The sequence below is a fragment of the Arachis hypogaea genome, chromosome 2, assembly GCF_003086295.3.
Source record: "Arachis hypogaea cultivar Tifrunner chromosome 2, arahy.Tifrunner.gnm2.J5K5, whole genome shotgun sequence".
Taxonomy (NCBI): domain Eukaryota; kingdom Viridiplantae; phylum Streptophyta; class Magnoliopsida; order Fabales; family Fabaceae; genus Arachis; species Arachis hypogaea.
Genome location: NC_092037.1, coordinates 971,403 through 994,370, shown reverse-complemented (window position 1 = coordinate 994,370; position 22,968 = coordinate 971,403). Strand labels below are relative to the sequence as shown.

Genomic DNA, 22,968 nt, shown 5'->3' with positions numbered 1-22,968 from the left:
AGTTTAGTTGTTACTGATTTGAATTAGGTTTCTGGTAATAGTTAATCCTATTTTAAATTAGATGTTATTTTGTTTGGTTGAATTAGTGAATTTTTTCTTCATATAAGCCATTTTAAATATCTGAACAATTAGTATCAACTGAAAAACAAAAAATGATTGTCGCTTATTTGCTTAATTTTTATTTTTTTATAGTATGTGTTTCTCATCTTGGTTTGGTTGACTTGATGTTGAAATTTTTTTTTAAAACCTTTTTAGCGTCAATAAAAATAACCACTAATATATTTACCGATAATTAAATATTAGTCATTTTATAATTTATTGTTAAGAAGTTTTAGTAGCAATTATACAATTGCCAATAAAGATTTTTTTAATGTCTGTAAAAGTATATAATTACCATATAATATATGATAATCATGACAAATATATAATTGTCGCATAAATATAAGTTAAATAAGGCACATAAACATAAGTTAAATAAGGCATATAATGATCATTATGTTATTGACTTATTATTACCAAAATTAAATTTTGTTGTAGTGAATACACAAATAGAAATTTAGATGATTTTATGTGTAGAATTTTTTTACATTATTAATATATGAAAATTAAATTTATTTTTAATTTTTTATAAAGTATATTTATTCATTTTTGTTCAAAATAAATGTTAATCCGTCTCTATTTATCATATTTATAAATAAGAATAAGAGATTAGAAATGTTTAAACATGAAAAATGAATATATAATGTGAAAGAGAGGAGAAAAACAAATGAATAAAAAATAGAATAAAATAGAATAAAAATGAACAAGAGAAATGAAAAGGAAAAAAAAAAAGAAAAAAAGAATCATCTATAATTATAAAAGAATTAGAAAATGATGTGTATTTTTGAATCTTCATTCAAAGTATCTGTCTACAACAGTATAACTACAAAAAAGAAGGCTTTGTATGGAGGATATTTTTTCGGTGGGGAAAGTATATTCAAGACCTTCGTAGACTAGGTAATGAATTCAATTTTCGACAAAGATTGGGGTCGGTTCACAAATAAGCAAAAGTAGCGGTTGGGGATGAAACTAAGAAACAACCAAAACGGGGGGAGGAGACGAGAATCCGGTAATAAATCAAAGCCCCAAACTCCATTAATAGGTAGGTGAAAGCTATGCTGGGGTCAGTGTGAAGATTCGTTTGGTCGACCTGCACGGAGACGGTGGTGCACGGCGGAGGAGAACGCGGGATTGAACAGCGCGGAAGCACAGATCGAGATCTGGCTGTCTCGAGGTTCACAATAAGAGAAGGAAATGGAGCACACATGGCAACGAGATTCACAGGTACGCTTTGTCGGTGTCACTGAGGTTTTTACCGCTCGATAATACCGGGGATGTGTTTTACTGAAATTGATTTCAATTGGGGGGTCCGTGCCTCACCGGTTTTCCCAATAGTTTTAACCATTTGATTGTTCGAGGTTGCCGTTTATTATGGCACATAGCCAAATTTGATTTGTTAGTTTTTAATTTCTGTACCGAAAATCGTGGTTGGTCCTTACGGTTGAATGAGTTTTAGTTGGGTTATTTTAGGATGTCTGGGATTATAGCTGTGTGTTCGTAGTTAGGGTTGATAACGCCGATGTTTTGTTGGCTCACTGCGTTTTTTTGAACTATGACAGTCGAACGGGTTTGTGGAGCCTAGCTACGAGTTTTCATCTAATTTTGACCGAGTCCATGCGCCACAGGTGTGTTTGTTGCTCATGTTATGAGTTTTTGTTGACCGGTTTATGTTGATGTGGCCCACCGCCTGTTGTCACACATGTCGTATGTTGTTCGTTGTAGGATGCTGATGATGGAATGAGCGGCGAAACCGTGCCGGTAGAGGAAGCAGAAGCGATGGATTCGTCCGCCGCAGATTTGGACATAGATGCAGAAGCAGAAGTGAGGGTTGTTGAGGGGATAGGGTCCTTTGGCTCAATTGAATTTTCTTCCCTCACAGTCAAGGATGTCCTCACGATGGAGTTCACAAGCCTACAGGCAGCTTATGACTACTATAACGAATACGGTTGCATCAAGGGATTTTCGGTCAGGAGGTCCAAGGTGGGTCGCAGAACAAAGCAGGGGGCGGAGGGCGAAATAATTTGGCAGATATTCATGTGCTCGAGGGAAGGAGAGTGAGACGGAAAACACATGCAGCGGAAAGACAGGAAGAAGGATCCTCGACCGATCACGCGGTGCGGGTGTGAAGCCCGGATTAAGGTCCACGTTGATGATGCCGGCGGGCGATGGTTTGTTGAACAATTATGCGATAACCATAATCATCCCATGCTGGATGCGAGGTTTAGAGGTCTGTCGTGGTCACACAGAGCAGTCAAGGAAGCGGATTTGCACCAGATCAATTCCATGAGGAAATCTGGGTTGTGGGTGCCGACGATTTTCCATGCGTTTGCCAATCAGTCAGGCGGATTCGAGACTGTTGGGTTCGAGATAAAGAACATATATAATGCGATAGAGAAGCAGAGGCGGGATGGCGCGACAGATGCAGAGTCCGCGTTGAAGTTCTTGGGAACTTTAAGGACCACTGATTCTGGGATGTTTTGGAAGTACTCGCTGGATGTTGACAAGAGGATGAAAATCTCTTCTGGTGCAATGGTACAAGTCGTTATGACTACAGCGTCTTCAGTGATGTCTTGGGTTTTGATGCAACTTACGGTCATAACAAATACAAGTGCCCTTTGGTAATATTCTCAGGGGTGGACCATCATATGAGGACGGTGGTGTTCGGCTGCGCCATCTTGAGCAACGAGAGCGAAGCAAGCTATGTGTGGTTGCTGCGGTTATTCCTTGAGGCAATGAAGGAAAAACAGCCGAAGTCTGTCATCACGGATGGTGACCTCACCATGAAGAGTGCGGTTAGCACAGTTTTTCCCGGTATACATCACAGGCTGTGTAGCTGGCATTTGTTAAGGAACGCCACTGCTAGAGTTGGACGGCTGGGTTTTCTTAGGAAATTCCGTCTATGCCTCATGGGAGATCTAGAGGTTGACGAATTTGAGAGAATATAGACGGATAGCGTGGCGGACCATGGGTTGGAGGATCATCTATGGATAGTGGAGATGTATGCCAAGAAGCATTCCTGGTCTAATGCCCATATCCGGGGGAAACTCTTTGCAGGACTGAAGACGACATCCAGGTGCGAGGCATTGAATATGCAGCTTGGAAAATTTATACACAATGGGTCAATCTGAGGGAGTTTGTGGAGCACTTCAAACGCTATTTGGAGTTCATGAGGAGCCTTTTGAAATCCTGGAAAGCCTGCTCGCACTTCGTTGTCCATTTAAACCTCTTTCTCTTCCTTAGAGTGGCGTAGAAGGGGAGAGATCTTATTGCTGATCCGACTAGAAATCTGGACAAGGCTGCCAATCTTCCATTGAGTTGCTGTTCCTCTTTGACATAGGTCGGACTCTTCATGTCGAGTATAGCCCGACATTTATCTGGATTTGCCTCGATTCCTCTTTGTGTGAGCATGAAACCCAGAAATTTGCCGGCTTCTACTGCGAATGTGCATTTTGCAGGGGTTAAGTCGCATGCCATGCCTTCTTATGGTATCGAATACTTGGGTGAGGTTGGACAATAATGACTCATCGCTTTGTGTCTTTACTAACATGTCATCCACATATACCTCCATGATTTTCCCGACATGGTCTGTGAAGACCTTATTCATTAATCTTTGATAAGTGGCTCCTGCATTTTTGAGTTCGAATGACATGATGACGTAGCAATAGTTTGCTTTTGGGGTTAAGAATGAGGTTTTTTCTTGATCAGGTGGGTACATCGGGATTTGATTGTATCCCGAATAGGCGTCCATAAACGAGAGGTATTTGTATTCGGAGGAAGCATCCACCAGAGCGTCGATACTTGGGAGTGGATAAGAATCTTTTGGACAAGCTTTGTTGAGATCAGTGTAAGCAGTGCACATCTACCACTTTCGATTTGATTTTTTTACCAAAATGACTTTGGCTAGCCATAGTGGGCACTTGACTTCTCTTATGAATCCTGCCTCTAGTAAAGCTTGTACCTGTTCTTCCACAGCTTGGGATCTTTCTGGTCCGAGTTTTCTACGCCTCTGCTGTACTGGCCGAGATCCTGGATACACTGCCAGCTTGTGGCACATTAGTTTGGGGTCTATGCCCGGCATGTCTGCGGCCTTCCATGCGAAGAGGTCGACATTATCTCTTAAGAACTGTATGAGGGACTCCTTTACATCTCCTTTTAAGATTGCACCAATATTGGTTGTTTTATCTGGGACATCTCCGATCTGGACTTTTTCTATCTCGCCTTCAGGTTGTGGACGAAGTTCTTCCCGACCTCGAACTCCCCCGAGTTCGATGGTGTGGATTCCTTCTCCTTTGCCTCTGAGGTACAGACTTCCGTTGTAGCAGCGGGGCACTGTTTTCTGGTCTCCTTTTATCGTAGTGATCCCTTATGTAGTTGGGAACTTCATGCATAGATGTGGAGTCGAGACTACTGCAGCGAGCTGATTTAGCATTGTCTGACCTATCAGGGCATTGTAGGCTGAACTTACGTCGACCACGATGTAGTCTATGTTGAGCGTTCTTGTCCGGTTTCCTTTTTCAAATGTTGTGTGTAGTGAGATGTATCCAAGTTGTTGGATTGGAGTGTCTCCTAGTCCGAATAAGCTGTTCGGATATGCTCTAAGTTCTTTTTCCTCTAGGCCGAGTTTGTCGAATGCGGTTTTGAACAAGATGTCAGCCGAGCTTCCTTGGTCCACCAGTGTGCGGTGGAGATTAACGTTGGCAAATATGATAGTGATGACCATGGGATCGTCATGTCCCGAGATGATGCCAGCCGCGTCCTCTTTAGTGAAGGTAATAGTAGGGAGGTCGGGTGCTCCTTCTCCTCCCTCGACGTGATATACTTCTTTAAGATGTCTTTTGCGAGATGATTTGGAGGTTTCTCCTCCTGCAAACCCTCCATGTATCATATGGACATGTCTATCCAGGGTACGAGGTGGTCGCTCAATTTGTCCGACCTCTTCGTTCCTTCTTCTTTTTCTGGGCTCATCTGTCTTGTTGGCTAAGTACTGATCTAGTCTCCCTTCTCTCACCAATTTCTCTATGACATTCTTCAAGTCGAAGCACTCGTTGGTGGGATGTCCATAAATTCGATGGTATTCGCAATATTCTGTCCGATTTCCGCCTCCTTTTTTACTTTTAATTGGTCGAGGTGGTCGGATTTTTTCAGTGTGGCATACTTCTCGGTAGACTTCCACAAGAGACACCCGAAGAAGGGTGCAATTGTGGTATTTCTTAATCTTCTCTCCATGTTGATCTTCTTTTTTCTTGGACTCCTTGTCCTTATCTCGAGAGGAATAGGAGAATCCGGATTTTGAGGTCTCTCCGAGTCGAGAATTTTTCTCCATGTTGATGTACTTCTCTGCTCATTCTTGCACTTCATTCAGAGATGTGAGATGTTTCTTTGATATGGAGTGACTAAAAGGTCCTTTTCGTAAGCCATTGATGAGACCCATAATGGGTCCTGATCTTTGCGGAGACTATCTTCATGACTGGATCGAGCTTTAGGAGTTTATCCTCTAACTCCCGGCGTCGCCTAGTTTCTCTTCGGAGGTACTTCTCGGCTTCCCGTTGATGCTCTGCCTCTTTTTCAAGTTGTTAAGGCGATCCTGTTGAGTTTGAAGTGCCTCCATTATTTCTGTATTTGGTGGATTCTTATCTTTATCTGGTTGAGATGCATCTTTTGGTGTGGTGTCCGCGTTCTTATGTGGCGTCTTGTTTTCTACATCAGAATCGTTGTCGTCGTTAAGGTTGTCCGCCATGATGATGGAATGACTTTCAGGTTCTCCGGCAATGGTGCCAATGTTTTGAGGGTTACCTAGAACTGTAGGTTGATCTCGGACAAGATCTTCTGTGCTGGTTAGAGATGACGTGTCTGACTGGTGGGTGGTGGCCAGAACGGTCGCGTCCGACTTGTTGGACTGGCAATGCTGCTGGTCCTTCATCACCGGAGGATAGTGGTACCTGCAAGGGACTCCGATGCTTAAGTTAACATGGGTATTGAGCAGGTTTTTAGTAGAATCAGAGTATCAGTTATACATGGGTGCTCTAGTGTATTTATAATGGTGTAGAGTGACCTTTCTGGAGATAAGATAGTTATCTTATCTTATCTTTGAGTGAAGTCATCTTATCTTATCTTTAAGGGGACCGACTTTATCTTTCTAGGCTTTGGACTGTCTTTAGATTTGGGTCGTATTCCTTTGTTTGGGCCTTCTCGGGCCTCTGTAGCTGTTTGGCCGACCTCTTTTATAAAGAGGTCGGGTAATCTTGGTCTGAATAGGTTGGTGGATTTGTCTTCAATCAGCCCGGGTCATACAGCTCGACCCGGGGTATGAACAGTTCGGAATCATTATTGAACTGCTTCCTCTTTAATGCAGCAACCCTTGGGAACCACAATAGCAGCCGAGCAAAGAACCACTGCCACAACAAACTAAACAACAAGAGCAGGCTCCTAAGGGATATTCACCAAGGAATACAGAGCCAGAACCTTCAATTAATGTGTAAGTTTTAATTAATATCATTTTTATAATCTTTGATCTAGCTGGTAATTAAAATTCTTTTTATTAAAAAAATCTGTATCATTACTGAAATCTTTTCTGTTTAATGCAGCAGCACTCCCAAACAAGAAGAAGATGAAGAAGAAGAAGAAGCACAGTCTGAATTGTAAGTTTTACCATTGTTCACCACATTGTTTAATTTCAGTTCAGTGGGCTCATAAAATACTTTTTATTTTTTTTAATGGAATACTCTTTAATGCAGCAGCCCTTTGAAACCGCAACAGTAGCCCAGCAAAAAAGCAACAACGCAGCAATTGGAAGAAGAAGTACATGTTAATGTGTAAGTTTTACTGCTTATACAAATCCCGATAATTTCACTTCACTACATGCTTTAATTGTAAATTTTATCTCTTCTGGTTTCTTATAGCTGCCATCTAGAACCCAAAAAGCAGGCTGTTGAGATATCTTTCCTGAGAAAAATAGAGCCAGAACCTACGTTGTCGGTTACAAATTCTGTTATTGAAGAGTTAATCAACGATGACTATATCTATAAAATTTCTAATAATGAGTAAGTTGCACTTTTTTCTTCATAAACCGTGAAAGAGGTACCACAGTTTATGCCCCCAAGATTTTTTTCATAAACCGTGGAAGGAGTACCACGGTTTATGTGTTTCCACTAAAACATAGAAGATGTTCCACAAATTATATAAAGTAGTAACAAGACAAACAAGTAACGAATTCTCACTTGTTGTATTTGGGTAAATTTTTTTTCCATTTATTTTATATAAGTAAATTGTTCTTAGATTGAGTAAGTCTCTTTTTGTTGCATCAAGAAATTAGATAAAAAATAAAATGATTTTTTTATTCAATTTCAACGCATCTTTTTATTTTCTATTTGAATTTGAATTTGAATTTATTCTTTTCATTCAATTTCAATCCTTTTCTTTTTATTTATCCTTTTATGTTATCAGTATCATTTTATATATTTTTATACTTAAATTTTAAATGTTTAAATTTTAGAAATTTTAGATATTTTTTGTGGATGTATAATTAAAAATAAATAAAAGTAAATTATTAAAAACAAAGTATTATTTCAAGTGTTTCTTATACCTAAATTTTGAATGTTTAAATTTTAGAATGTATAAAGTACCAAAATTGACCATAAAAAATTATAGCGCTGACAAATTTAATACTAAAAGAATGAAAACTAACTTAGAACCATGAAAGATGGAATTTTATGGACAAAACTACCCAAATTTTAAAAATTTTTAATTTGCCCCTCTATTCTAACCTAATCACCTCAAACTCTAATCACACCTCATCTTTATTCTCCAATCCTCTTCACCATTCCCAACCTCCCAATCCCTCTTCTATTCCTCTCTTTCCTCGTCTATTCCACCCCAATCTCAACACCACTAACAATAACACTTGACAAAAACTCCAAAGCCCCATCCATTTCAAGCTCATCAGCAGCTACTGTGTTTTATTAGAGATGGTTGCCGTTGTTCTTCATGCGTAGAAAATCAAAATCGTAGTAGCCAGAATTCAAAAAAATAGTCAACATAGTAGCACATCCTCTGATGGTATCACCATATCACAACTATCGTTGCAGTCTGAGGAGGGAGTTCTTTTATCATTTTTCATGTCGCACCAGAATCATCAACAAAGGTAGCAGAGATTGAGGAGGATGGAGTGCCAGTTAGTTGCAAAGTGATGAAAGACACAATTAGAATCATACTGATGTCGTAAGCCAGGTTGGAGGAGGATATGACAACTACAATCAAATTCCCTTTACCAATGGAGATGTGCATAAGATCTTTAAGGTAGCATTTGTTTTGAGATACTGAGACAAAGACTGAAAGATTAAGATTTAATATCGTATTTGTTAGTTCAGAGACTGGTACTAAAATTTTTGTCTCTATCTTTAAAAAGTAGGGACACAGGGCCTGAAATTTTTAGAAATGGAGACTGAAACTTTAATAATATTTTATACCTAAAATACTTTTATTTCAATTAATTAATTTCAATTTTACCATTTTTGTAAATTAAATTAGAGTTTCATTTTTGTTTCAATTCCTGTCACCCATTTTGTAGCAAACAAAATATTGAGATTTATTTCAATCCCTGTCTCTTAATCTCTGTCTTTCAGTCTCAGTCTTTCCGTCCCTGTCTCTCCACCAAACGCTACCTTAAAAGATGGTAAATCGGGTTGCAATGGTATCTAACAGGAATGATTGTTCTTTGGGGTTGGGTGTATGTTTAGCTTGACTCATGACCGAAACAAAGGCAGCTGGTGAGGAATTTGCCGAAGATTAAGAGTGTTGGTGTAGAAGATTGGATAATGAAAATGAAGTGGGATTAAAAGTTGAGAGTGATTAGGTTAGAATGAAGAGTCAATTTAAAATTTTTTGATAGATTTTTAAGATTCGTAGTTTTGTCTATGAAATTTAATTTTTTATGGTTATAAATTAGTTTTAATTTTTTTTATGGTCAAATTTGTAATTTTTTAAGGTCAGTTTTGATATTTTACTTATTTAAAAATTTCAAATGTTTTTTTTTCAGAATGTACATAAGAAGTAAATGAAAAATTGAAAATAAAAATACTTCTAAATTTTAGATATTTAAATTTTAGAAATTTTGAATGTTGTTTTTTTTTTTCTATAATTTTTGATATTTTTTTTGTTAGATTTAAATGTTTTTTTTATAAAATTTTGGATATATTTTTTAATAATTTTAAATATTTATTATAAAATTGACTGATTTATTAACATGTTGGCTAAAAAAATATTAATTAGCTAGAATTTTTCTTAAGTTTTTTATGAATATAAACACACTTTGACCCCTCTTACTTAGGGCTGTATATGATTTGGTTAATCCAAAAATCAAAATTTTTTTGTGTTAGCAAAAAATATAATTTGATTAATTAACCAAATTAATTTTATACAATAAAATTGGTTATTAATTAATTAAAAAAACTAAAAAATTAGTTTTTAACAGGTTATAAAAATAAAAACCAATTAAAAAAACCATTTTTTTAAAATAACCGATTAGAAAAATTGAATTTTTCAAAAATCAAAGTTAAAAGTCGGTTTTTAATCACTTAAAAACCGTTTTTAACTAATTAAAAATCGGTTAACTAATTTAATCACAAGAGTTGTATACAATTTAATTATAATTTTAGTTAACCGAATATCGGTTTTTAAAATATTATTTTAGTTAACCACCTTTTAATAATATAAATATAATTTTTCAAATTATTTTATTAAAGTAGTTAATCAAAATATGGTTATAATTTTTTAACCAGTTAATCATAAGTTAGTTATTTTTTATACACCCCTACTCTTACCAAAGATAAAAGATCTTAGTCTAATATAATGATTTCATGGAAAATAGCTAGGCTTCTTTTCGCAAGTAATCCGTAGATTCTCGCAGATATTCATTAAATCTGATATCATATCTTAATTTTTCGCAAATGATATGTAAATTCTCTCTAAAAATAGTAAAATAGTCATTAAACCTGAGATTCATATCTTAAACCGTATGTCCGTATCGAATGACTCGTGCAGCGGAATGAATCTACCGAAACTTTCTAGTTTCTATTAATCAAATATTTGTGGACAACAATTTCCAATCAAACGAGAGAAGATATAAGTATATAACTACCAGAACTCAAAAAGAAACCAAACAACCCCAAAAATGTGATTGTGACAGTCCCCAGTCTACGTCACACACAGTTCCGTTTCGTAACCTCCCGCATATTCTCCATTTTATACGCCCAAATCTAATTTAAAAATTATAATAATTATTATAATAATTATTATCCCCTATCCCTCCCTTGTTCTAAACTCAACACACAAACAAAAACCCCAACTCTAGATTTTTATTCTCTTTCTTTCTCGTTAAATTCCAATTAGGTTAGGAACATGGATTATCATTGTATTGAATCAATTGATTGATTATTATTTGTTTCAAAATCCGCAAGAAGCTATCCTGTCCCTCGCGGCAATGGAGTTCATACAGAGGCGCGTGGAGCCGTGGATCAGGGACCAGGGAGCGAAGCTGATGAAGGTGTCGTGGGGACCACTCCAATGGCGGATGAAGTGGCCATGGACAAGCCACAGGGAGAACAAGAAGAGGATCCATGAGGAGTACGAGCGGCGCCGGAAGCAGCTCCATGATCTCTGCCTCGCACTTAAGGCTGATTCCGTCTCTGATTTGCAGGATCTCCTTTGTTGCATGGTTCTCTCCGAGTGCGTTTACAAGGTAGTTTTCTTTTCACTGCATATGAAACTCAGTATTAGCTGCGGTTGTTGTTGTTTGTAATAGCATAGCATGACATTGTTTAATCCATGCAGTGAACTACACTAAGTATTGTTGTTGTTGAACATTGGTATTAAATTGTGGTTCAATTAGGATTCAATTAGTAGTTTGGGATGGAATGGGAAATAGCGCAATAGACAAAATTAGAAATGGAGTTGGATAGTTAGTGATGAAGTAATTCCATTCTGTTGCAGGAGAGAGCTGAGCTGTGTTTTATATTTTCTGATAATTTAGGTAGTGTGTGGTTTAACATTTTGATACAGAGGAGACAAAGACATTGGGGACAAGAGTATCTTGGGAAAGATAATTTCTCTATTTTCAAAATAGAGAACACCAGAGGCATATCTCATAGATTATTTTTAACTACCTTCTATTTGTCCGAAGTTAAAGGGACGTGGGAGACTTGTCTTTACCATCTTACTGTCTCTGTTTTTTCTATCCAAGGACATGAGCCTAATGCTACCTTAAGGCTATGCTTGGATTGATGGAAGTTAAGGGAGTGGTAATACCCAAACAAAAACAAAAGGAACTGGAGTAGAGTAATATTTAAGGTAGTGGTGAATGGAGCTCAAAAGAATTGAGTTAATATTGTCTTATATAAAATGGGCTTCCCCTCTAAACACTCAAAATTGGATTGGATAAAAATATGAGGATTTTTATGGAATAGATGGATTCAATTCGATCGCAAACCTCATTTTTTGCTAAGTTTAGATTGATGATAGATATAGAGTGGAATGGAGTCCAGAGGAGTAGATTAATTATTCTTCTCCATTGTTTGAATGAAACTTAATTCCATCCCAAACCTCCTGTATTGGAAAGAACAAAAAATGAAAGTTTTGATTTAATTGAATGGATTCTGTTCCATTAGTAATCATTCCACTCCATCCTAATTTTGTCAATCCAAGTATGGGGCCGATTAAATTTCCTTCTGCTCCATTCTGTTCCACCATCCTATACCACCAATCCAAACAATGGATGCTCATTATACTGCCTTGAGCTCATCACTCATCTCAAACCACCAATCCAAATATAGCTGTAGAAGGCCTGGCTTCAGCTTTGTGGGAGATTTTGAAATTTTTTTTTTGGTTTAGTTATCTGATTTAAAATGATTATGTTGAGGAAATGGGAGGGTGGTGAAGTTTGGTTAGGTTTTTTCTGTGTTGGTTTATGCTGTTTGCTTTATTCTCTTTCTAGAAATGGGAAGTCTCTAGTTTTTGTAGGTTTTTATTTTGGTGGAAATTTAGGTGCAGTCAACTTCACGTGAAGTTGATGGTTGAGAGCTGTTAGATGAAAATTTAGTTAAATCAATTAACGACTCTCAACTATCAACTTCACGTGAAGTTGACTGTACCCGAGTTTTCACCTTTTATTTTTAATTTATTTTAAAGGATTTCAGAGAATGGGTTTTGAGTTAGCAATGTGTTAGATAATGGCACTCCAGAAATCACACAATGATCAGGGAATGAAACGGAAGCCAAAAGAGTGACCCTATCTCAAATATAGTCTACATTCGAAAATCAATCATGAAAACTTCTTACATTCTTGTCTACCACATAAATAGCAAAATACAGCATAAACCAAAGCTGTGTCGCAAGATCTTTGGATCCTATTAGAGCCAAAACCTAATTTTTGCTACCGTATATGATCTATATTCTGTAATGATAGGTAGGTCAATTAGTGTAATAAAAGCTAGATAGGTATATGTAGTATTTTTTGTTAAGTGCAAATTAGCATCAAAGTTATCAAATCGCGATTCTTAAATTGAATGCTAAGGCTAATTATTGAATTGTAAATCATATCGAATAGTAAGATTAAGGGATATGGTTCAAAATTACATTGTATATACTATAACACATGATAGGGCTGCAATGACGTTGTTTGATCTATGTAGCCGACTCCATCTAATGGGATAAGGCTTTGTTGTTGTTGTTGTTGTTGTTGTTGTTGTATACTATAACACAAACAAATAGTATTCTGAACAAAAAATTCATGATACCAATAGCATAAAAACATCACCAAAGTCATGTACAAGCTCAAAACATACAAAATCATCGTCAACAAATATCTCACAGAAGGCAGAAAATCTTAAAAGATTAATTATTAAATATACAAGTAATAATGTGCAGAGAAAGATAGAAAAGAAAGTATGGAAGAGAAGTTGACTTAAAAGGCACTGTACTTTTTTTCCCCTGGAAAACAAATGAAAATGCACCATTTGTGGTGCAGAGAGACATTAAATATTTAAAATACGACCCACGGTGTTCAGTGTTTTGTTTCTTCTTAAACAAAAAAAGAGAAAGCCCATGTTTAGAGTGAGCATCGGGTTTTCTTGACCTGTTTGCCGAACTTTGCATATGAACTTCAAACGTGTGATTCACGATTTAGTGCCACTGGGAATCGTTTTTGATGTTGTGATTCACAATTCCAGCACGTATTAGTGTGATTCTAATGCCCAATCGTCTGATTTAGAAGTGAAGACAATTCGAATAACCAGCCAAACGACTTGTATGAACTCGTGACTCAATAACCATGATTAGCATTAGAGAATATGTTGGAAAAGTAGGAACTAAAGGCTACGTTTGTTTACAGAGACAGGACACTGAGATAGGGACACAGAGATACAAAATCGTGTTTGACAGAGGAGACATGGACAAAGACATTGTGTCCAGAGACACCGAATCAGTATATTTTGTGTCCATCCTGACAGGAAGGACACGAAGACACTAACAAGGGACAAAACTTATTTTTCATTTTTTCTTTTATTATTCTTGTTAATTTTTCATTATTATATTTTTCATCTCAAATTTTTTTAATGGAAAAAAATGAGAATAAATTGGATTTTCATAATTTGTTCTAGTTTATCATCAAACAGAATACAAAAACACAAAATTTTGTGTCTTTGTCCTTTATGTCTTGTTCTCAGAAACAAACGCAGCATAAGAGTTTTCACCATACTAAATGGCCTTAGGTCTTGCATAAACACGAAGCTACTTTGAAACTTCACTTAGAGTATATGTATGCTATGCTTGCATGAAATTTAGTTAGTGTCAATCAACAAGTTAATTACTCTCATTTATGTCTAGTGTCAATCGACAAGTTAATTACTCTCATTTATGTCTGACTTCCTATAATTTAGAGACCTGCCACCGAGATGATTAGAGCTGTAAATAAATTTAAGGCTGATTTTGGAGGACATATTGTTGCATTGGAACGGGTGCAACCTTCGTCAGATCATGTTCCTCATAGGTATGTTAGTCTTTATATAACTTTATTCGTGTGAATTATAATTGCCTTTAATAGATTCTTCTAATTTTATTTTCATAAATGCCATTAAATATTCGAACATTGGAAGTTTCTATTATTTTCTTCCTGAAAATTTCATCCTCGGTTTCTTGAGCAACTAGAAACCTTTTTTTCCCTTAACCTAATATTTGAACATTTGGACATAAAGGATGAGGTTGTTAGGAAGCAGTGACACTCATTGGTGGAGTTTTTTATATAACACATTTTCATGTTGACCCTTATGCGTCCATTAAGTTTATGCATCGTGATAACTTTATGATAAGCTTCGGTATTATAATGGTGAAAAATCAATGACTACTGAGATAAAAGTGAAAATAATTATAGGTGTAGGGCGCCCTAGTGCTAGATGGTGGCACTTGAGGAGGATGGATTTATGGAACCTCATTCCCCTGAGCAGAGAGGCTCTTTCCAATATTTGAACCTGTAGCTTCTAAGTCACATGGCAGTGATTTTACTGTTGGTGGGAGTCAAAACTCATCCTCAAAAATACATAGGGACTAAACTAAGATGTTTTCTACAGGGGGAAGCAAGCTAAAAAAGAATGTTTATATACAAGTACCTAAAAGATATTTCAAATAAATGCAATGAATCTATTGATAACCACTTAGATCCTTTCCCCCCCTCCTGTCTCTCCTCAAAGTAGTATTGTGCTTACATGTTTTTGTATGCACTTCATTCCAAAATGGATTATATTAGTGTCCGGTTTAAGCTGTGTTGGACTGTTATTTGACAGATTATGTTGTTTCAGGTATTTGTTGGCTGAGGCAGGAGACACTTTATTTGCTTCTTTTATAGGGACAAAACAATATAAGTGAGTTATTTCAGGGATTCTTTGTGTAAGTTTTTAAAAAATCAGTACTTCTTCTTGAGAATGATTTTTATATACCTTTATATTTTCTTGATAGGGATGTAATTGCTGATGCAAATATACTTCAAGGTGCGATCTTCCATGAGGATGCTCCTGAGGCGGCAGATGGACGTGCACATGCTGAATCTGATAAGGGTGAAAACTTAAATGGAAAAGAATATATGTGGAACCCTTTGGAGTCAAGGCCTAAACAAATAAATAGTAAATCTAAACCTGCTGCTCATAGGGTAAAATGCTTGTTTTCTATCAATTTTATTTTTATTTTTATTGATTGGTTCTTTTCTTATATTCTTCAATGGTGAGGGATCAGGTAAACTTCTCTATAGAATTATGTATAAATTTGTGCATTTATGAGCCCACACATACAGAAATTTATAGCATGTTCAATATTAAATTAAATAAGAATAATGTAACCAAGACATGAACAATGAGCACTAGAAACTGAGTTAGTCTAGGAATATGTGATAACATGTGCTTAATTCTGATATTTTTTTGTGAGGCGTTGAATTCAGCCTACCTTTTGAGCCTGTAAGGAACCCAATTTAAAATATTTTTGAAACTACATGGACTCAGTTGCAACTTTCAATTGGAATTTCTGAAGAGTATGGCGTCTACGGATTCATTTAACCACTTACCTCTTTTTTTTCAAGGTTTACTTCTTTAGATCTTATAGGTTATTTATGATTTATATTGCTGCGTAATATGGTCAATTAATAATTGCTTAATCACCATGGTATGTTATATTCTTTTCAACTATTTATGTTATAGGTATTTTTTAATCAAGGATATTGTCCAACCTTTAGTCATTGATACTGTGATATGTTAATTAATGTTATAGATGTAAATATGGTGTCCTTAGGTTCTATTAATTTTGCTGGTTTCACTCCTAGGGTTTCTTGGCTCGTGCTAAAGGAATACCTGCTTTAGAATTGTATAGGCTTGCTCAAAAGAAGAAACGCAAGCTTGTTTTATGTGGTCATTCACTTGGTGGAGCTGTAAGTATGATTAATCCATCTAGATTTCATAACAATGGTGTAGATGCATTTGAACAATATGCATATGCTAAGTTCCTGATGTTCTACACAGGTAGCCGCATTAGCTACTCTTGCCATTTTGAGAGTAGTTGCTGCTTCATCTTCATCAAAGGAAAATGAGAAAGTCTCTATCAAATGTATAACATTTTCTCAGCCTCCTGTAGGAAATGCTGCTCTGAAGGAGTATGTTTTCGCTGTATTTTTCTACTCCTTGTCTAAATTGGTTAGCTGCAGTATTCTCTTTAGAAACATGAAAACTTAAAAATATTCATTGGTTTCTTTTCCTTTTTTCCCCTTTTGCAGCTATGTTAATAGAAAAGGTTGGCAGCACTATTTTAAGAGTTACTGCATCCCGGAAGATTTGATTCCTCGTATTTTATCTCCTGCTTATTTCCACCATTATAATAATGCTCAGCCTCAGTCAGTGCTTTCTGAAAATGAAACTAATGGGTTATTATCATCAAAGAGGGGCCAAGATTCAGGGAAGCCGAAAGAGAATGATGGAGAGCAGTTGGTTTTGGGGGTAGGTCCTTTGCATAAATCCTTCTGGAGACTTTCAAAGCTGGTACCCTTAGAATCCGTACTGAGACAATTTAGTAAACGGAGACAAATTAATTCTATTGAAACAAATTCAATGCCTGGTTCTCTTGCTAGTACTTTGATTGAGGAGGAAGTAGTTGAACCACAATCACTTGAAATACAAGAGGATTCTGATGGCATATCACTCAAGCCTTTTCCAGACAGTGACAAACATTCGTTGGAGTTGGCAAAGAATGGAAAAACAAATACAAAAGGCAATATTGTAACTGGAGACGAAAGAAAATGGCGCAGAGTTCCATATTTACCTTCATATGTGCCATTCGGACAGGTAGATATTATCAGAGATGATTCTTTTCCACTAGTGTTCTTTTGCTGTAACTAAGGATGAAGTTTTATTTTTATTTTTTATTTTAAATTTAAATTTGGATAGTTTATTTTTTTTACTTGGGCATGTTAATGTGAGGGGTTTGTTATTTAAGCAGTCCATCATCTTCTTATGTTTGTTTTTATTGCTTTCTTGGCTTGGTTATTCATGTGATTTTTCCCGCCATTGCTCTATCTTTTCTATGATTGGTGTGAAAGTAGTGTTTCTGTGTCTCATTTACTTTGAAAAAGTAGGAAGTAGCTGTAAGTTCCTACTTTTGAATTATTGGCCTTTATATAATATGTAAATCTTCATCCTGTAGCTTATATATACTAGCAAAAAGCTAGGAAGCATGAGTTTATGTGCATGATTAAAGGGGAAGCCTGAAGGCTTATGTTAGAATGGAGGGAGGGAACATCAAAGGATAAGCTTTAATATCAAATTAAGATTGTATGTTTAGCTCCAGATAAAAACATAGCTCAAAGAGGGGCTACACAAGTTTTCTGTTAAAAGCTATCATGGACATTTTGTTGCTTAACATTAATGATAAAGCCTTTTTTATTTCTCATATATTTGTATTTACAAAAAGCTGTTTGAATGAGTAGGATCAATTAAAAAGAGTAAAATGTCCTACAGTCAACTGTTTCCATCAATGACCATGCAATTTTATTTTTATATTCTGCTTATCCTTTCCCCTTTTTTCCCCTCTCATTAATTTTTAACTGATAAAAAATGGTTTCATGTAAACAGCTTTATTTATTGGGAAATTCCTCAGTAGAGTCACTATCAGGTGCGGAGTACTCAAAACTGACATCGGTATGAGCTTCCTTTCATTGCTTATTGATCCATGCTATTTTTCCATTGCCTTTTTTTGGATGATAGTTTGTATTTAAACCTTATATTATATATAAATACACTTTTGGAAGTTCTCTCATTTTGTTTGCTTTCTTTTGGCAAAGACATTTTCAGGTCAAATCAGTGATTACGGAATTGAGGGAAAGATTACAATCTCATTCAATGAAATCATATAGATCTAGATTCCAAAGGTACTTGACTAGTCGTACTTGTCGTGTTATATATATTTAAAACTATGTTTATATGTTCCCAAAATTATTACTTTTAAATGACCACATTCCCCCATTTTTCAAAGAACTTGTTAATGGCTGTTAGAGTCTCACATTGCTTAGAGATAAGACTTAGCCTTTATAAGTGTTATGGCAATCCTCATTCTATAAGCTACTAAGCTAGTTTTTGGGTTAAGCCCACTCATTTCAAATATGATATCGAAGCCTTTGATTTGGATCCACTTGATTGTGGTGTTAGGGGCTTGTCCTATGGTTGTTAATGGGCCATTCATAGATGTCTAGTCCTGTAAACTTTACACACCAGATGTCTAGTCCTATTTGTACAGGACTCACCACATCACATAGGGATAGGGCCTAAATAGCCTTTATAAGTTATTGGGTTAACATTCACCATATGAGCTAACTATTGAGTTGTGTTAAATCCATTTAATTCTAATAATGGTCATCTCTGTTGAATAAACTTTTTAATTTTTGTGCTTCTAGCTCCCCCACCTAGTCACCAACTAGAATAAGGATTGGTTGTTGAAGCATTTGAAATTGCTTGTGTACATGTTTAATTGAAGTTATTTGAGATAAAATAATCCTTTTCCTCCTCCATTTGTTGCAGAATCTATGATTTGTGTATGAGTGAAAATTTCCTAGGGATTGAGCAATGGCAGCAGTTTCCTCATCTACAACAATGGCTTGGCCTTGCAACTGCAGGGACTGTGGAGCTCGGGCATATAGTCGAGTCTCCTGTTATTCGCACTGCAACTACAATTGTTCCTCTCGGATGGGATGATGGGCCTGGAGCGAAAAATGGAGAACCTCTAAAAGTTGATATTACTGGTTTTGGGTTGCATCTCTGTACATTGGTTCATGCCCAAGTTAATGGTAACTGGTATTGACATGCTATACTTTGTGACACATCAAAATTTATTGATAACATGTATATGTATAATTTTACGAATTGGAGGGGTGGGAGCAAGGGCAGACACATGAGAAATTATTCAATAATGTTATTATTAAAAGTTATTTTGATAATGACGGATAAATCAATTGGTTTTCCATATTTCACTAAAGGTTCTGTAGAGATGCATATCAATAGCTAAATTGCTATGACAACAAGCCATTCACGAGTCTGTGGCTTTATTCATTTGATTAATAATACACTTCTGAATACTTGTGCACGATATCTATTCTTCCCAGTTGATCTTTAAAAGACCCTAATTAGTATTTATAATATACATTACTCTATTAAAGAAATAGGATGAAGTGGTGGATTTGTTTGTGAAGTGCCCAACAACTTTCTAATTAAATGTTTTTATTTCTTAAACATTAACTTCAATGGTCCTATAGGTAATGTAATGTGTATTTTTATCTTAATTAGGTGTTCGACTTCAGTTGAGTCCTTTCCTTCTGCCCCAAAGTATTCTTCAAATCAAGGAATTCAGCCGGAATTACAGAAGATGAGAATATTAGTTGGTGCTCCACTAAGAAGGCCACCAAAGCATCAAACTTTGTTAGATTCATTGTTGCCCGTGTTCACTTCTGTTGATTCTGAGCTTGCTAGGAACTTAGCACCCATTGACAAGGATAAGTTTATCCGTCCGGAAAGTTTAAATAACTTCTCAATATTCTGCACTAGTGATTTTTCAACGGTTTCTAAAGAGGTTCACATCAGAACTCGTAGGGTACGATTAATTGGGATGGAGGTATGACAATTTTGCTTTGGGATCATTCTGGATATACTTTATTATTTTTCATCTTATAAGTTGTATGAGTTGTCTAATGTGCAGGGTGCTGGTAAAACTACTCTTTTAAAGGCAATCTTGAATAAACGTAAATCCAACATTTCCTCCATAGAGGATGCACTTTTGGATGTTGATGTACCGGAAGGTATTGCTGGTGGTTTGTGCTACTGTGATTCCTCTGGAGTAAATATGCAGGTAACCAACCTTCTTTCCGTGTCGGTTGCTTTCCAATTTTTCATATTACTCTCCTTTCAAAATATCCTCCTTTGTACTCACTAGTGTGGATATATATGATTGATTTGAAAAGTTGGGATGTTGATATGTTTGATTTAATAGTGAGCTGGGTTGCACTTGCTAGTAAACTCTGGATGTGCATTTAAATTAATGAAATGTACCTTATGATGTTCATTTAAATTTTCATTTCTCTTAATTAATTTGCAGGAACTTAACAAGGAAACTTCTTGCTTCAGGGATGATTTGTGGCTTGGAATCCGAGATCTAAGTAGGAAGACAGATTTAATTGTTCTTGTTCACAACCTATCCCATAGCATACCTCGATATAGTAATTCAAATAGCTCTCAACCAAAGCCTGTCCTTTCACTTTTCTTGGATGAGGCCAAGTCTCTTGGAATTCCATGGGTTCTCGCAATAACAAATAAATTTGCAGTTAGTGCACACCTTCAAAAGGTAGCGATCAATGCTGTTTTAAAAGCTTACGAAGCATCTCCTAACTCAACCGAAGTTATAAATTCCTGTCCATATGTTATGCCTGGTTTTGCTGGGGCCACTCTATCATGGGATCCAAGCAATGCAGATTCTGTTAAAAAGATGGGTCCTCAAAAGCTTTTATTGGCTCCTATTAATTTTGTTAAAAGGCCCTTCCAGAGGAAGGAGATAGTTCTTCCAGTTGAAGGTGTCGACTCTCTTTGTAAACAAATCCACCGGGTACTTCGCAGTCATGAGGAGTCTTCATTACAGGTGGGGAAGTCTTTATTTTGTGGTTCATAGTTTTATCTTATTTGTTTTGAGTAATACTAGTAGTATCTCTATATTTGTGAATTGCCTTTCATATAAATGTTATTATCATAGAACAATGCATTTCATGCTCCGTTGGATTTCAAATATTCATAAGCCTGCAACTAAAAATTTATAAGCAAAATATCAAAATTAAAAAATGCATAACAAACAATAAAACCCATAAGCTTTGCTTTAGAGGAAAACAAACAAGGTCCTCCAAAGGCTGTGAGATGATTCCAATATCCAGCCAGTTGCTGATGTTCTCCGGCTGCTTCAATGAGGTGAAGATGCTTTCTGTTTGGTAATTGTTACTAAGCATATGATGACATTCTGTTGGGTAAATGATGACCCCATTTTTCTTTATTGGGCCCGGGGCAGGTTTTGAAATGTAATCCAGTTTTATTGGCCTGGAGTCCTTATCTTGGTTCCTTTGCTGGAGGCCTTTTCTTTGTGTAGTCAAGTCTAATTATATTTTCCCCAGTTTTCTGGTTTAAACATGCTATTCATCATACTAAACTGTTTTTAAAATAAACATTCTTGAAATAATTGGTTTAGAATAGGAAACAGTTTTATTTTAGATGTACATGAATAAAATCAATGTTCATTAAGACCTATGTTGCTAATATTCTAGATCAACCATCCATGTCACAGATTCAGTATAATTTACTAACATACATGACGTTTAATATGTGAACAAAGCATTCATATCTTGTTCATTTTAATAAAATATTCATCAATACACCATGGTGTGTATTGAAAAATACTTATTTTAATTGGCTTTCTTGATTGTTTGAATTTCTTTTATGGGCACTATTGATTTGTTTGATCTGATATATATTCATCCCTTACAGTGGCTTAACCAGTTATAAAAATTGAAGTATCTATCAGCTGATATCGTTTGGGTTCAATTTTCGCTCATCACACTACAAATATACCTGTTACAGTAGTACACACTGAGAAATTCTATTTCTGTTCAATTCTTTTGGCGCAGGAATTTGCCAGAGACAGACTTATGTTGGAGTTGGCAAGAGAACAAGCAATGTCAAGTGATGCAAGTAGAGATGCTCGAGCTAAGGCGAATTCATTTAATTCTGCTGCTGTGGGTGCATCTGTTGGTGCTGGTCTTGGCATTGTCCTTGCCATTGCAATGGGGGCAGCATCTGCCCTGAGGAAGCCCTAAGTTCCCAATTTCCTCTCTTGACAATGAGTTGGTGATTGCCGTGTTCAAATGTTTGTTGCTAGGACTTCATTCTTCGTTTAGATAAGATAGAATAGACTCTTTTTTTTTTAATCCCCCTCAAGGGAAAAAAAAGGTGAAATCAGGAAGAGACTTATTTGTGGGCAAGATTTAATTCCTTGCTACTAGCAACATATAAGTAATTATTTATTTATTCAAGTATAGATCCATAAATTATTTATGACTGCTAGTGCCATTGTGAGGCTTGATATGAAGAAATTTAATAGGAACAAATAAGATGGTTTCAAAAAAAACTAAAGCATTATACTAGTTTCTTTTTATATATATAAAAGACTAAATTATCATGTCTATCCATCGAAAGTTTTAAACGTTGATAAATCTATTTATGAAAAAGACTACTATTTTTACCCATAAAAGATGGTTTCAAATGATAGAATTAACATTGAAAAATCACTTAAAAATGTTCAAATTACTCTTTTTTTAATTCTAATTTCAACACCCATCTCCCAAATTTTAATCCTCTTTTTATTCTTTTCATGAATTTTATCATCTTCTTTACCACCACCACCACCACTGACACCAACTATAAGTCCCACTTTCCTCCTTCCGCTTCAAGCTATGGTGGATGGCAGTGGTGGTATTGATGAAGGAGATGGTGAAATCCATAAAAATAATAAAAGAGAGGGTTGGAAAAGGAAAAAGGGTAATTTAGAGTTTTTAGGTGATTTCTCACTATTCGGATAACTTTATGAGAAAGTTTAGGGGGCAGTAACTTTTGTGTTTTGTGACTATCATTTAACCATCAAAAGAAATGAGTGATCTCTCACCATTGGATGTAATCTCACACCATTAAAAACACTATTGATGGCCAATTGATGGTTATAAAACACAAAAGTTGCTGGCCCTAGCACTCCTCTTTATTTATAGTAAAGAAC

At 35.9% G+C, this 22,968-nt stretch overlaps 2 protein-coding genes and 1 long non-coding RNA gene across 5 annotated transcripts; all 3 read left to right on the top strand.

Moving 5' to 3' along the window:
• Positions 1 to 2,169: 2,169 nt before the first annotated feature.
• Positions 2,170 to 3,044, top strand: LOC140180890 (protein FAR1-RELATED SEQUENCE 5-like). Its single transcript, XM_072222451.1, has 2 exons — positions 2,170 to 2,623; positions 2,731 to 3,044. Exons 1-2 carry the CDS (start codon positions 2,170 to 2,172, stop codon positions 3,042 to 3,044), a joined length of 768 nt encoding a protein of 255 aa, XP_072078552.1.
• Positions 3,045 to 7,846: 4,802 nt separating this feature from the next.
• On the top strand, positions 7,847 to 9,081 carry LOC112717787 (uncharacterized). The gene is made up of 2 exons (XR_003160633.3): positions 7,847 to 8,394; positions 8,721 to 9,081. It is a non-coding gene; the product is annotated as an uncharacterized lncRNA (long non-coding RNA).
• A 1,073-nt stretch (positions 9,082 to 10,154) lies between these two features.
• On the top strand, positions 10,155 to 22,253 carry LOC112730758 (uncharacterized). Of its 3 annotated transcripts, XM_072212469.1 has the most exons (15): positions 10,276 to 10,834; positions 13,320 to 13,396; positions 13,481 to 14,137; positions 14,943 to 15,005; positions 15,100 to 15,289; positions 15,953 to 16,057; positions 16,149 to 16,279; positions 16,400 to 16,964; positions 17,751 to 17,816; positions 17,970 to 18,046; positions 18,693 to 18,965; positions 19,455 to 19,779; positions 19,864 to 20,013; positions 20,260 to 20,796; positions 21,827 to 22,253. In XM_072212469.1, the coding sequence occupies exons 3-15, from the start codon at positions 14,043 to 14,045 to the stop codon at positions 22,013 to 22,015; spliced, it is 2,766 nt and encodes a 921-aa protein (XP_072068570.1). In that variant the 5' UTR covers positions 10,276 to 10,834; positions 13,320 to 13,396; positions 13,481 to 14,042; the 3' UTR covers positions 22,016 to 22,253. The 3 variants fall into 3 exon arrangements, with proteins under 3 accessions (XP_072068563.1, XP_025636594.1, XP_072068570.1); XM_072212462.1 differs by lacking the exon at positions 13,320 to 13,396 and having other exon boundaries at positions 10,155 to 10,834; XM_025780809.3 differs by lacking the exon at positions 13,320 to 13,396 and having other exon boundaries at positions 10,248 to 10,834; positions 14,028 to 14,137.
• Positions 22,254 to 22,968: the final 715 nt, after the last annotated feature.

Excerpts from the sequence above, each read along its gene's own strand:
- LOC140180890 (XM_072222451.1), top strand. The coding sequence starts at position 2,170 with ATGCAGCGGAAAGACAGGAAGAAGGATCCTCGACCGATCACGCGGTGC. Across the intron at positions 2,624-2,730 it reads GAGGATGAAAATCTCTTCTG|GGGTGGACCATCATATGAGG; the intron begins GTGCAATGGTAC and ends TAATATTCTCAG.
- LOC112730758 (XM_025780809.3), top strand. The coding sequence starts at position 10,577 with ATGGAGTTCATACAGAGGCGCGTGGAGCCGTGGATCAGGGACCAGGGA. Across the intron at positions 10,835-14,027 it reads TCTCCGAGTGCGTTTACAAG|AGACCTGCCACCGAGATGAT; the intron begins GTAGTTTTCTTT and ends CCTATAATTTAG. Across the intron at positions 15,006-15,099 it reads ATAGGGACAAAACAATATAA|GGATGTAATTGCTGATGCAA; the intron begins GTGAGTTATTTC and ends TTTTCTTGATAG.